This window comes from Nomascus leucogenys, chromosome X (assembly GCF_006542625.1).
Source record: "Nomascus leucogenys isolate Asia chromosome X, Asia_NLE_v1, whole genome shotgun sequence".
Lineage (NCBI taxonomy): Eukaryota > Metazoa > Chordata > Mammalia > Primates > Hylobatidae > Nomascus > Nomascus leucogenys.
Window position 1 is genome coordinate 57,041,192 of NC_044406.1, and position 14,304 is coordinate 57,055,495.

At 38.1% G+C, this 14,304-nt stretch overlaps 1 protein-coding gene across 1 annotated transcript in view; it reads right to left on the reverse strand.

Annotated features, from left to right (window-relative positions):
* MTMR8 (myotubularin related protein 8) overlaps positions 1 to 14,304 on the reverse strand; it is a 111,713-nt gene that overhangs the window by 71,660 nt on the left and 25,749 nt on the right. The window contains exons 3-6 of the mRNA XM_003272648.2: positions 11,545 to 11,707; positions 10,137 to 10,294; positions 4,252 to 4,380; positions 2,965 to 3,099 (exon numbers count right to left, since the gene is read on the reverse strand). Coding sequence (XP_003272696.1) covers positions 2,965 to 3,099; positions 4,252 to 4,380; positions 10,137 to 10,294; positions 11,545 to 11,707 — 585 coding nt within the window. The remainder of the gene's footprint in view (positions 1 to 2,964; positions 3,100 to 4,251; positions 4,381 to 10,136; positions 10,295 to 11,544; positions 11,708 to 14,304) is intronic.

Below are 14,304 nucleotides of genomic sequence, written 5' to 3' on the forward strand. Positions count from 1 at the left end.
CACTGCAGCCTCGAACTCCTGGGCTCAGGCAATCCTTCTGCCTCAGCCTCCTGAACAGCTAAGACTACAGGCATGCACCACCATGCCTGGCTAATTTTTTTGTAAAGACACAGTCTGGCTGTTCCCCACACTGGCCTTGAACTCTTGGACTCATGTAATCCTCTTGCCTCGGCCTCCCAAAGTGCTGGGATTATAGGCATAAGCCACCACATACAGCCCAATTAAATAGCTATTCTAGAAAAATGTCTAAAATGTGACTGCATGAGATAAATGACTTTTACTCACTGACAAAATTGAAATGGAAACATCACCAATTGTTTTAACACTATGTTCAGCTTGTGGTAATCAGAGAATCTCTAGGTCATATGAAGAATGCTGGGTGGGGTAGGGAGTAAATGAGACTTGTGGAAATATGAATATAATAACTAGAAGGCAGCCAAGATACCATCTATGATAATGACCATCTTACTAATTAAGTGATTTTCTGTTTTCTGGGCCTATTTTCTCATCTCCCAATATTGCACATTTCAGAAGGCAAGAGGAGCATGTATGTGGACAGGGTATAATTTTTGTATTAAAAGAATACAAAAACCTCAAAGCACAAACTATTCAAGTTAGAACATGCAGAGGGAAAAAAGTCAGTGTGCTAAACATATTCTGTTTACAATGCAAGACATCTGTTAAAAGGGGAAATGTGATGGTAATTTTGATCTTTTATCACATTGATACTGTTACTGAGCTTTCATTAAATTAATGACAAATGTCAAAGGAACACCTGTGGAAGCATAAGCGATAGTCACCTAGTAGCAAGGATGTTTGTTATGAGTGATACTTCAGCAAAAATAATAATAATAATAATAATAATAATAATAATAATTACATTAGTCACTACTCAGATCTGGGTAGACCACCTAATGCAGATAACTAGCTACCTCATACCAGTATTCACTCTTTAAAAATATGTCTGGCAGATCTGAGTAACAGATACCTATTTAATGTTCAGGTAGTAAACTGAGAGGAAAATGGAGAGAGGAAAATGGAACCTGTTAAAAGGGGCTTTTTGGTGTTGGATTTGAACAAAAGGCACCAACCCTTTTGTTTCTTCAAAAGCTTGGTGTAGTTCTCTTTACTATTTTAAGATTATTTCATCTTTAAAGATACAGATGCGATTAAACTCTTTCCAATTGCAGGATGTCAGATGTAATATTTATTGCAATGTCGTATTTATTGAGCTCCTACTATATGCCTGACAGTGTGCTAAATCCTTTATGTACATTATCTCATTTAATCCGCATTACAGCCTCTCAAAATGGGTGCTATATTATCCCCATAAGAAAATAGGCTCAGAGAGATGAACCAATTTGCCCAAGATGATATGGATAAAGGCTGAAAGGAGGATTTGACCACAGGTTTGACTGACTCCTAGAACAAAATTTTGTCAGTAGAATATAGTTCCTACTAAAAGTACAGATCTAGCCATCCAGAAGAGAGGGAATGCCTGATATTTCTAGGCCTGTCTTAATTTGCTCAAATTGGAGAGAGGAAAATGGAACCTGTTAAAAGGGGCTTTTTGGTGTTAGATTTGAACAAAAGGCACCAACTCTTTTGTTTCTTCAAAAGCTTGGTGTATTTCTCTTTACTATTTTAAGATTATTTAATTTTTAAAGATACAGACTCGATTAAACTCTTTTCAATTGCAGAATTTCAGATGCAGTTATGGTTGAAACAAGACAGCAAGCTTCTGAGAAACTGAAGGATGGGCCTGAGCAGAAAGGGAAATTATTTTCTCTCCTGAGCTCAGTCAGTCCTAGGTAGCTCTGGAGAATAGCCACTGAGGGATCACAAAGATGGGGCAGAAAGCTGTCTAAGGCAACTATCTGGTTTCATTTACATCCAACTGCTCAACTCTTAAGTCACAACCATCTGGCTTAGGCTTAGATGAAAATCACCAATTTAGTAATGACTAGAATCAGCAATGAAACCTCTTAGTCAGCCACACTTTACATACCAAATTATAAGCAAAATTATTTCTTTCTGGGGCTGTTTGTAAAAAGGACAACATTTAAGAATAGGGAATCTATCCTTTACTTCCTTTGTGGGACACAATGAGTTCTTCTACAGCCCATATAGAGCTAGACAAAACTTTGAAGGTTAAGGAATTAATGCAGAGAGAAGTTTAAGCTGATACTTAGGTTAATATGAGGACACTCTGTTCAGCAATGTTCATATTTGAAAGAGACAAAGCCTGAGAAAACACATTGCAACAAATCATGCAGCATTAGATTATTAGAAAGATCAAAGGATTTGACTAGGTCTATCCATGTCCACTGCCAAAATCCATGGCAAATTTATGAACTTGGTCTTTTTTATTCTCTGGGACCAAAATTTAAACTGCACTGTACTAAACTGGAAAAAATTTAATCAGCTAACAGTACTAGATGCTAAAAAAGAATTGCTGCCATATGAGCTAAAGATTTTGTGTTAATTGCATAGCAATAAAATTTGTGAACCCTGGTGCTTTGGGAGAACCAAAGTATTATTAAATTACTGTGGCCTAACACATTTACAGAAAAAAACATGTTGGTTGTAGTAAGTTTCCAATGTCTAAGTTGAAGCTCTTTCTCTAACAGTAAATTTAGACTACAGAATGGGAATACTGAAAATTCTGGTTAAGGAACAGACTTGGTAAAAAAGATGAGGGATGTTAAGGAGCCTTCTATGCAGAACGTCACACTGAGGTGGGAAAGCCAGGTTGTTTGAAATACCCTCTCATAACCTCACTTGACAGTGACAACCTTACAAAAGGAGCCCCAAATGGCTTCCTGAAATGATTTTACACAATGTCTGATGTAATAAACACACATACACAAACCTAACTTTCCCAATAACACTGCATGTCTCAATATATGAGGAGGTAGACTGCAAGAAGCAGAAATATCAAAGAAATCACTGACAAATAGATACCTTTGGTCTTGTGTCTACAACATACATAAACTGGCTCCCTGGGTTTGTTTGGCTAATGGCCTCCAGCAAGAGCTCATCATCTACACAGCGAGTGTAAAATCCAGAGAGAGGCTGGCTACAGCGGCAAATGGCAGCCTGTAAGGAAAAGGTGTGTCAGTTGAGTGATTATATTCACAAATGGTCAAAAGTCTTTCTTGACCCTGGCCAGGTTCCATGAGTAGAGGGAGAGGATGAGCCAACTTAAGATAGTGTCCAAAGCAAAGAGAAATGTGACTCTAAAGTCATTCTCCACTGACATTGGGCTTAACCTCCTGCCTACCCTGGGCATGTGGCTCTAATTTCCAACCCAGTCTTGGCAAATCAGACTACAAAAAAAAAAAAAAAATCACATCATGAGTATTTCCTTAGTGAAATTCTATTCTCGATACATAATGGGCTATTTTTCTGAAACTGCCTCACTTTTTACAGTCCGAGTAATATTGCCCACATAAACCATAAGCTTGCAGAGGCAGCAGAATTCAAGATAGAGCAAAGATCTACAGTGTCTTAAGAAAACAGGGTTCACTAGTTTCAGAAGTTAACGCCAAATCAGAAGGGTGGTTTGTTTCAAGCCACTTTAACACAAAAACAACATAACTATTTAACATGAATGTCTGGTAATGATTAGTTAATGAAATTCATTACACTTTGATGTGGTTTTTAAGGGGTCAACTCACTTCAATAATATGACACCCAATTGCATTACTATACTCCTTAGCACTTGAATGGTTGCCCACCTGACAACTTGCCTATTTGTCTAACCCCAGATCTCAGAGTGATTACAAGAGGTGATAAATATTATCACTTACTACATAAGTAAGGGGATTGAAACACAGAGGAGTCAAGCACTTTCTTACTACTACCTGAAATTATATGAAAAGCACTAAGAAAGTATCAAGGATATCTGTATTCTACGGGGAGGCCACAGCCCCAAAAAATCCTGTATACAACTAATTTCCTGTCATTTCACAACTTTCCACAAAGCTGGATCCCACAGAAAAGGAAAAAAAGAAAAAAGAAATAAACACACTAAAATGCCACTTAACATCTGCATAAAATTTTACAATTTACAAAGTACACATATATTATTCCTCCTGGGATCCTCTCAAAAACTTTCAGAAGTATGAAAGTCCAGAGAAGTTAAGTAACTTGCTTGAGGTCACACAGCTACTAAGTGGCAGCATGAAACTTAAAACAGGTCTTCCAGAGCCAAGTTTAATTCTCATTAGAGAAATATGCTTAACTTACATTGTTCTCTTTGTAGAGGTAGGAGAGCACAGGGACACGTTCTTTACTTCTGAACTTTGAACTTCCAACCACCGTTCCCAAGGTAACAGATTTAGGAACCACTATTTCAGGAGGATAGGTGCTGCATATCTAAAAGAAAATAAGCACAATATATATAAATATACATATTTATATATAACTGTCTCTTTGGAAATACATATTTTGGTAACCACTAAAAGCTGATAAACTTGAGAAAATATGTCAGTCTTTTCATAGAGTAAGTCACACCTAAAATGTCAACACCTCTACCCCCAGACTGGTGTTTTAAAGGCCATCCAGATATGAATACTAGGAACCTAGTATGTAGTTTATGAAAGAGTACATCGTATTTCCTCCTCCACTACCTGTCTGCTTCATATTTGTGTCTGTTCATATTAATTTACTTCTTTACAGTTATAGTTTTTGCTCTGATATGCACACGTAGGAATTTCAAGATGGGTTTTTATGTGTGTTCCTGTCTATGATTTTTGTTTTTCTAATTCTAAAAGTACATTTTGTTCTTATATGTCTCAATCCCTTCCTTTCTAGAAAATAATAGCATACTTCCATTTGTTTGTATCCTCTTTTATTTCATTGAGCAGTGGTTTGTAGTTGTCATTGAAGAGGTCCTTCACATCCCTTGTAAGTTGTATTCCTGGGTATTTTATTCTCTTTGAAGCAAGTGTGAATGGGAGTTCACTCGTGATTTGGCTCTCTGTTTGTCTGTTATTGGTGTATAAGAATGCTTGTGATTTTTGTACATTGATTTTGTAACCTGAGACTTTGCTGAAGTTGCTTATCAGCTTAAGGAGATTTTGGGCTGAGACAATGGGGTTTTCTAGATATACAATCATGTTATCTGCAAACAGGGACAATTTGACTTCCTCTTTTCCTAACTGAACACCCTTTATTTCCTTCTCCTGCCTAATTGTCCTGGCCAGAACTTCCAACACTATGATGAATAGGAGTGGTGAGAGAGGGCATCCCTGTCTTGTGCCAGTTTTCAAAGGGAATGCTTCCAGTTTTTGCCCATTCAGTATGATATTGGCTGTGGGTTTGTCATATATAGCTCTTATTATTTTGAGATACGTCCCATCATCAATATCGTGAAAATACTGCCCAAGGTAATTTATAGATTCAATGCCATCCCCATCAAACTACCAATGACTGTCTTCACAGAATTGGCAAAAACTGCTTTAAAGTTCATATGGAACCAAAAAAGAGCCTGCATTGCCAAGTCAATCCTAAGCCAAAAGAACAAAGCTGGAGGCATCATGCTACCTGACTTCAAACTATACTACAAGGCTACAATAACCAAAACAGCATGGTACTGGTACCAAAACAGAGATATAGATCAATGGAACAGAACAGAGCCCTCAGAAATAATGCCACATATCTACAACTATCTGATCTTTGACAAACCTGACAAAAACAAGAAATGGGGAAAGGATTCCCTATTTAATAAATGGTGCTGGGAAAACTGGCTAGACATATGTAGAAAGCTGAAACTGGATCCCTTCCTTACACCTTATACAAAAATTAATTCAAGATGGATTAAAGACTTACATGTTAGACCTAAAACCATAAAAACCCTAGAAGAAAACCTAGGCATTACCATTCAGTACATAGGCATGTGCGAGGACTTCATGTCTAAAACACCAAAAGAATGGCAACAAAAGCCAAAATTGACAAATGGGATCTAATTAAACTCAAGAGCTTCTGCACAGCAAAAGAAAATACCATCAGAGTGAACAGGCAACCTACACAATGGGAGAAAATTTTCACAACCTACTCATCTGACAAAGGGCTAATATCCAGAATCTACAATGAACTCAAACAAATTTACAAGAAAAAAACAACCCCATCAACAAGTGGGCAAAGGATATGAACAGACACTTCTCAAAAGAAGACATTTATGCAGCCAAAAAACACATGAAAAAATGCTCATCATCACTGGCCATCAGAGAAATGCAAATGAAAACCACAATGAGATACCATCTCACACCAGTTAGAATGGCCATCATTAAAAAGTCAGGAAACAACAGGTGCTGGAGAGGATGTGGAGAAATAGGAACACTTTTACACTGTTGGTGGGACTGGAAACTAGTTCAACCATTGTGGAACTCAGTGTGGTGATTCCACCCCCTTACCTGGACTTAAACTTTGGAGAAGACGGCATACAAAGAAAAATAAATGGAGCTCCCCATTCAGCTTAGAAGGTTATACACATCAAAAAGACCAACAAGAGTATTTCAGACCTTCTTTGGGAGACTCAGACACACATTTGAGGTGGACAGATTTTACACCCAATCTCTACTCATTCCTCTCAAGCATGACCCTAACAAGCCACCTCACAGATGACCCTGCGAAGTCACAGCTCATCAATCCCCATACCTAGTAGACATTCAAAGCTATGTTACCAGAAAGTCAATGCAATTACAGTCTTATTATGATAGTAAAAACACTGTTAAAGATGAACGATTCAGGGATATCACTTAAACACCAATGACTCTGCAGAAAAATTATCCTAGCAGGCCTGATTGCTACCTGTATTAGTCAGAGTTCTCTAGAGGGACAGAACTAATAGGATATATGTATATATGAAAGGGAGTTTATTAAGGAGAATTGACTCATACAATCAAAAGGTAAAGTCCCATGGTAGGCCGTCTGCAAGTTGAGGAGCAAGAAAGCCAGTAGTGGATCAGTCCAAGTCCCAAAACCTCTAAAGTAGGGAAGCCGACAGAGCAGCCTTCAGTCTGTGGCTGAAGGCCCGAGAGCCCCTGGCAAACCACTAGTGTAAGTCCAAGAATCCAAAAGCCGAAGTACTTCAAGTCTGATGTTCGAGGGCAGGAAGCATTTAGCGTGGGAGAAAGATAAAGACTGGAAGATTCAGCAAGTCTGCTCATTCCACCTTCTTCTGCCTGCTTTTTCTAGCTGTGCTGGCAGCTGAGGGAATGGTGCCTACCCAGATTAAGGGTGGGTCTGCTTCTCCCAGTCTACTGACTCGAAGGTTAATCTCCCCTCTAGTAACACCCTCACAGACACACCTAAAACAATATTTTGCATACTTCAATCCAATCACATTGACAATATTAACCATCAGACTACCCTTAGAAAGGCCTACTTGCATTGTACTTAAAACTGTTTGTACAAACAATGTGGCTTATCCTGAACACCTGCTTTCCTTCTGGACTTCTGGAATTCTGGCATACACTAGGCAGAACGTGCCTATGTGGGCAGGCCCCAGTAGAATCCCTGAGCACTTTGCCTCTAATGAGCATCCTGGTAGACAACATTTCATAAGTGTTGTCACAATTTCTGCTGGAGGAATTCAGTGTGCCTTATGCCACTCTGCTGAGAGAGGACTCTGGAAGCTTGTTCCTGGTTTTGTTGACTTTGTCCCATGAACCTTTTCCCTTTGCTGATTTTTGCTTTGTATCCTTTCACTGTAATAAATCACAGTCATAAGTATGACTATACACCAAGTCCTATGAATTTTCCTAGTAAATCACAAAACCTGAGGAACAGTCTTTGGGACCTCCAACACATTCCCAGATGTCCATATTTGGCCCAGAGCTCGCTCTTGAGATCCAAACCCAAATGCTTGAAATCAAATACTTGATATCTGTTTAATCACCTTGAAGTCAAGTGTAAAATTGAAGACACTACCTGCCCCTCTTCTTGTGGTCCTTATCTTTGTTAACATCACCACTACTCATTGGTCATCAAAGCCAGAAACCAGGAAAGCTGGGATGCATATTAAATTCCTCCACTTTTCTATCCACATTTGATCTGTCACCAGTTGCTTTCAATTCTACCACCTAAATATCTTTTAAAACCATCTCCTTCTCTCCATCTACAGCCATTGCCTTAGTTCAGGTTCTCATAACTTCACATATCATTCTTCTGCATTCTTAGCTCCAGCAAATGAATTCTCCACACTAATAACAGTTATCTTTCTAAAACACAAATATACATATGTTCCTTTCAAGCGTAAATACTCTTGTGGCTCACAACTGTCTTCATGATAAAGTTCAAATTCCTTAATTTGGTCATGAAGCCCTTTATGATATGGCTTCACTTCCTGACCTCCTTCCTTCTCCCCCTGTATAAATTAGGAGAGAAACTCAGAAATAATTCAGACATTTACAGTTCAGTCAATTTCAACAAAGGCACCAAGGACACATATTTGGGGGAAAGGAGTCTCTTCAATAAATGATTCTGGGAAAACTGGATATCCATATGCAAAGAAACACTTCAGGATATTGGTCTGGGCAAAGACTTCTCGAGTAATGGCTCAAAAGCATACGCAACCAACTAAAACAAAAATGGGCAAATGGGTTAACACTGAGCTAAAAATCTCCATGGCAAAGGAAACAATCAACAAAGTGAAAAGACAACCCACAGAATAGGAGAAAATATTTGCAGATTACCCATCTGACAAGGAATTAATAACCAGAAAATATAAGGAGCCCAAGAAACTCAATAGAATGAAAACAAATAATCCAATTAAATATGGAGAAAGTATTTGAATAGACATTTCTCAAAAGAGGACATACAAATGACCAACAAGTATATGAAAAAACACTCAACATCAATAATCATCAGAAAGATGTAAACCAAAACTACAATGAGATATCATTTCACCTGTTAAAATGGCTTTTATCAAAAAGGCAATAATGGATACTAGTGAGGATATGGAGAAAATGAAATCTTCATACACAATAGGTAGGAATGTAAATTAGTACAGCCACTATTGGCCAGGCGGGGTGGTTCACACCTATAATCCCAGCACTTTGAGAGGCCAAGGAGGGAGGATCACTTGAGCCCGGGAGTTCAATAATCCCATCTCTACAAAAAATGAAACAAATTCTCCAGGCATGGGGGTGAGTGCTTATGGTCCCAGCTACATGGGAGGCTGAGATGGGAGGACCACTTGAGCCCAAGAGATTGAAGCTACAGTGAGCTATGGTCATGCCACTACATTCTACCTTGGGCAACAGAGTGAGGCCTTGTCTCAAAAAGAAAGAAAAGAAAACTGTGGTACATATGCACAATAGAATATTACTCAGCCACAAAAAAATGTAATCCTGCCATTTGCAACAACATAGATGGAACTGGGGGACATTATATTAAGTGAAATGAATAAAGTATAGAAAGACAAATATTGCATAATCTCATTCATATGTTGTAGGAGCAAAAAAAAAAAAAAAAATGAACTCATGGAGACAGAGAGTAGAATGATGGTTACCAAAGGTTGGTAAGGGTAGTGGAGTGGGGGGATAAAAAGAGGATCCTCAATGGGTACAAAAATACAGTTAGATAGAAGGAATAAGATCTAGTATTCAGTAACAAAACAAGACAACGACAGATAACAATAATAAAATAACTGAAAACGGAATTGGAATGTTCCTAACACAAATAAATGATAAATACTTGTGGTGATGGATACCCCAATTACCCTGATCTGATCATTACATATTGTATGCCTGTATAAAAATATCACATGTATCCTATAAATATGTACAACTATTATATATCCATAATAATTAAAAATAAAAAGTGTTAAAAGTAAATTAGCCTTCACAAGGCTACTCCGCAAAGCATCAGGATGTTTCTGGCTTCCTTAGGCTGATTTTCATGCCCTGCACCTATGCTCCCATAACACCCTATGCTTTAGGCGATGAGATCTCTTACTCAATGCCTATTGCACTGTAGGTACTCAATAAATGTTTGTTGAATGGCTGAATGTTGAATGGAAAGGAGAGAGAGATTATGAGTCATTTCTCTCTTTTTTCAAAATCTTGTTTCCTGATATTCTGCCATTTTAATTAAATGCACCAAAAGGCAAACAAGGACAAAATTACCTCATAGTTTCTGTTGGCATCTGTTATGGTCCAGTTTCTGTTGGGTATTCCCATACGCCCGAAGTCTGATATTGGGTCAATCAGTTTCCATCCACTTTCCCTCATCTCTTTTGAGGATTTGGGATTATAAGAAAAAGCATAAAGATCTTCAGGTAATGCTGGAGAAGAGAGATAGGCATGGAAAACAAAATGATGAATGAAACCTAAAAATCATCAAACAATGCAAACAAAGGCTAGATTTCCTTTTCCTAAGGGAATGTTTGTCAAACAGTCCCAGAAAAGGACTGTGGTGTGTGCAAGTTTGCCTTTATGTAAGTAATAAAAACTGGAATATTGTTTGGGTTCTTTTAAAAAATGTTTTAATTTTTTGTGTTATCAATACAAAGTGGGATCTTTCTGCCTGGCTTCCTATAAAAAAAGAATGCTGGATAATTGACTGAACTGAGGCTTCAGGGTTTCACAAGTTAAGAAAAGAGTCCTTACCAAAAGTTTTTAACTGGGCTCCCATGTCCTAATAGTACTGTTTATTGTAACATGTTGCACATCTTTAACAGTGTTTTTGCATTCTACTTGTCAGACCAATAGAAACTTCTGACTTATAAATGGCCCCTTCCTCTCTTTTATCTGTCAGTCCTGCTTCCTCCCTTCACGAGATACAGCATCCAATCAAATAACTCATTTGACCAATTTATATGGCAACAACTTCTCCAGAGATGAATGGAGCCTATCACAGACTTGTAAAATGCTAGGGCATCCAGTAGGTAACTTTATCAGTAAAAATCAGCAAATATTGAGGAATTATTTTGAGGGAAAAGGGGAAAAATGGGAGAGAAAATGTAAGAGCATGATTAAAATCAAAGACTAAAATCAGAGGAAGCTGGTTAATTGCCTAGGGGTGGAGGCTGGGGAATGAAAGGGTGATGCTGGAGGAAGCATTAAGTCCTACATTAATGAGGACTTTGATGAACTGCCTTGGTCTTCTAGTTGGAATTAAAAGTAGGGGGGGAAATCGTGGGCCAAAGAAAAAGTCTGCAGGACAACAGGAAACAAATTTTCTTCCACAGCAGTCTTCCTTCCTGAACTGAGAAAACATTCACAAGGTGATACTTTAAAGGAGGGAGGGAGAGAGAAGAAAATATCTATTAAACATCTACTATATACTAATACATGAAGGTATTCAACGCTCAAAACAACCCCCTTGAAGAGCTTTTACTCTCCTTACTTTTACAGGTAAAGAAAATGAGTTCAGAGGTTATATAACTTGCCCAAATATAATGGAGCTAATAAGTGGCACTGGATCCATAGCCCAGATCCAAACCCTCCTCTGACTCCATAGCCCTGATCTTTCCATTATACCATTTTGGAAAAATATTAAAATGATTTTAGACAAAAATACTATCATAACTACCTGGCTGAGAAAGCTTGAGCAGTGAAATATAAACCTCATGGCACACAAGGTCAGAGTCTAAAACAAAGTGGGCCACCCGGAAATTCTTGCAGCGGAGGGTCAGGGGACAGCCCAGGCTAGTGATGGGTAACTTCTCCACAGTGGCAATGTGATGGAGTGCAATCTGAAAAACATAAAAGAACCAGCGTAAACATACAGATGTGCAATATCTCTATCACTATCAGTATTCCTGACTCTCCGTAATCGTAACAGCATGACCAGATCTGTAGGCTACATCTATAGCCTACAACCATTCTTTGTAAGACACAACTGGGGTTCTCTCAAATAGAACTAAAGCATAATAGTGGTAAAGCAACAAGAAGCAGACTGCAGTGTTAGAAAACTTCTCTCTCCTTGAGGATACGAGATTACCAAGTTTGTGGGACAATTTTGGTAGATCGGCTCAGAATACATGGCTTTTAGCATGCTGTGATAGAGTTCACAATCAGAATAATTGTTACAGAGGAAAACAGGAATTTCTTTTCTTATATCAAATTACTAATTAAGATAATTATTAATAGCTGATATTGTGCTTTATTATAAACAATGTAGTCCATGACCATTAGCTATTTAGGAAGAGCCATTTGACGTGTAATCATCCTATTTCAGGAATGAAAAAAAACAAAGCTCTGAGAAGTGAATTCCTCATCAGATATCACATAGCCAAGAAGTGGCACAAACAGAATTTGAACCATAGCAGTCTAACCTTAAGTCCAGGATTCTTCTCTGGGAATTCTAAAAACTCTAGTTCTGGAATAAGGATTTATCTAGAAATGTTAGGGAGGAACTATTCGTCTACATTTTAAACTCTACTGACAGTAAAGCAAAGAATGTAGGATGATTACTTCTGTTCATGCTGATGCCAGCAAAAAAAGAAATGCATGTAAAGGGAACTGATGAAACAAAATGTGTCCAAATAATATAATTCTCTCTTAATTGATTCAAAAAGCCATAGAATCATGGTTTTGCATTTTGATCTTTGATGTTCTCCTCCTATCCCTGTCTTATGTTTCTGCAAATATGGAGCCTGGATGTGCTCTTTCCATTCTCTAGACTCCCTGTCCTGTGCCTGGAATGGTCTTCCAATCAATAGTGCCTTTTCTGCTCTCCCATTACCTCAATGCCCCAGCCCCTAATTTATTTGGAAAAGTCATCTCTTCAATGAAGTCTTTCAATCATATCCACCATCTAAGAAGGGAGCAAGTGTGGAAATGATTCAGATATTCCTAGGATAAATTTTCTATTTTTTTAAGGCAGGGTCTCGCTCTGTTGCCTAGGCTAGAGTGCAGTGGCTTAATCATGAATCATTGCAGCCTCAACCTCCTGGGTTCAAAGGAGATCATCTTGCCTCAGCCTCCTGAGTAAGCTAGGAATACAGTTGTGTGCTACCATGCCTGGCTAATTTTTTAACTTTTGTAGAGACTAGGTATTGCTTTGTTGCCCAAGCTGGTCTCAAACTCCTGGCCTCAAGCAATCCTTCTTCCTTAGCCTCCCAAACTGCTGGGATCACAGGTATGATTAATTTCTATCTTAACTGTTTTGTCACACTCAGGTCCTGCCATGGCAGTTCTGAAAGTATCACAAAATGTAATATGAATTAATATATTCAACCTCAAGAAAATCAAAGATCTTCCAGTCAGCATGAGAGATGTGTATTTTGGTAGTACAATACTGAAAATCGAGATCAGGGCCCAGGCAAACAATTGTGGTGAAACTGGGAAGGGTCAGGGGAAGGTAGGCAGACTAAGGCTGGGAAGAACTTCCATAATTGGGTAAATAAGCCTCCTTTGACATGCAGAAATAAGTGTAAGTTCTCCCTTCCAGATACAGTCCACTGGGTTTGAAATAATACCCAAAAGGAACAAATCTGGAGACATCTGTACTGTCTATAAATGCAGGTAGATAGGAGATAGGCTTATGGCACAGTATTAAAGAACTGGTTCCTAAACTGTTAGAATTACAAGAATCTTTACTAATTATATAATCTAACCACCTCATTTTACAGATGAAGAAACAAGCCCAGGGAGTAAGAATCACTTGCCTAACGTTACATAGCCAGTTAGCATCAGAGCCTAGTCTAGCCCAGCTTTCATTCCTCTTTTGACATTCTTATCACAGCAAAATGACAAGATACAATCTCATATGAGGAAAGTTCAGTTTTAAAAGGAAGTATTAAGATACTTCTTTCATATGCATACTCAATTCATTTTATACTTATATGATAGTATTTACCATGTTCCAGGCATTGTTGTAAGCACTTACAAACACTCACTTTATAATTCTTGTATCTTGACTTTTTAAAACTAATTCAAGGTATTATTTTATCTGTATTTTACAGATGAAGGAAGCAAGACACAGAAAAGTTAAACAACTTGCCCAAGGATACAAAAGTAGTAAATGTTGAAGCTGGGATTTCAACCTGAGCAGACTGGCTCTAAAGCTTTAATCACTAAGCTATGCTGTATAAAAGAAGCATATTGTACTTCTTATAAATGGAGAGGTCTAGGTATAAATATAACTAATGATTAAGTTAAGATTAAATTATGATCTTTAGGATGGGTAAGGCATAAAGTAATGTTGGGGTGCTGAATTAATTAGAAAACATTACTTACAGGTGTAAAAAGAAACACATACACATGCCCGTGCATGCACACACACACACACACACACACACACACATATATACCCAGGTAAAATCCTGTCTTAGGACAGAGAGATGGT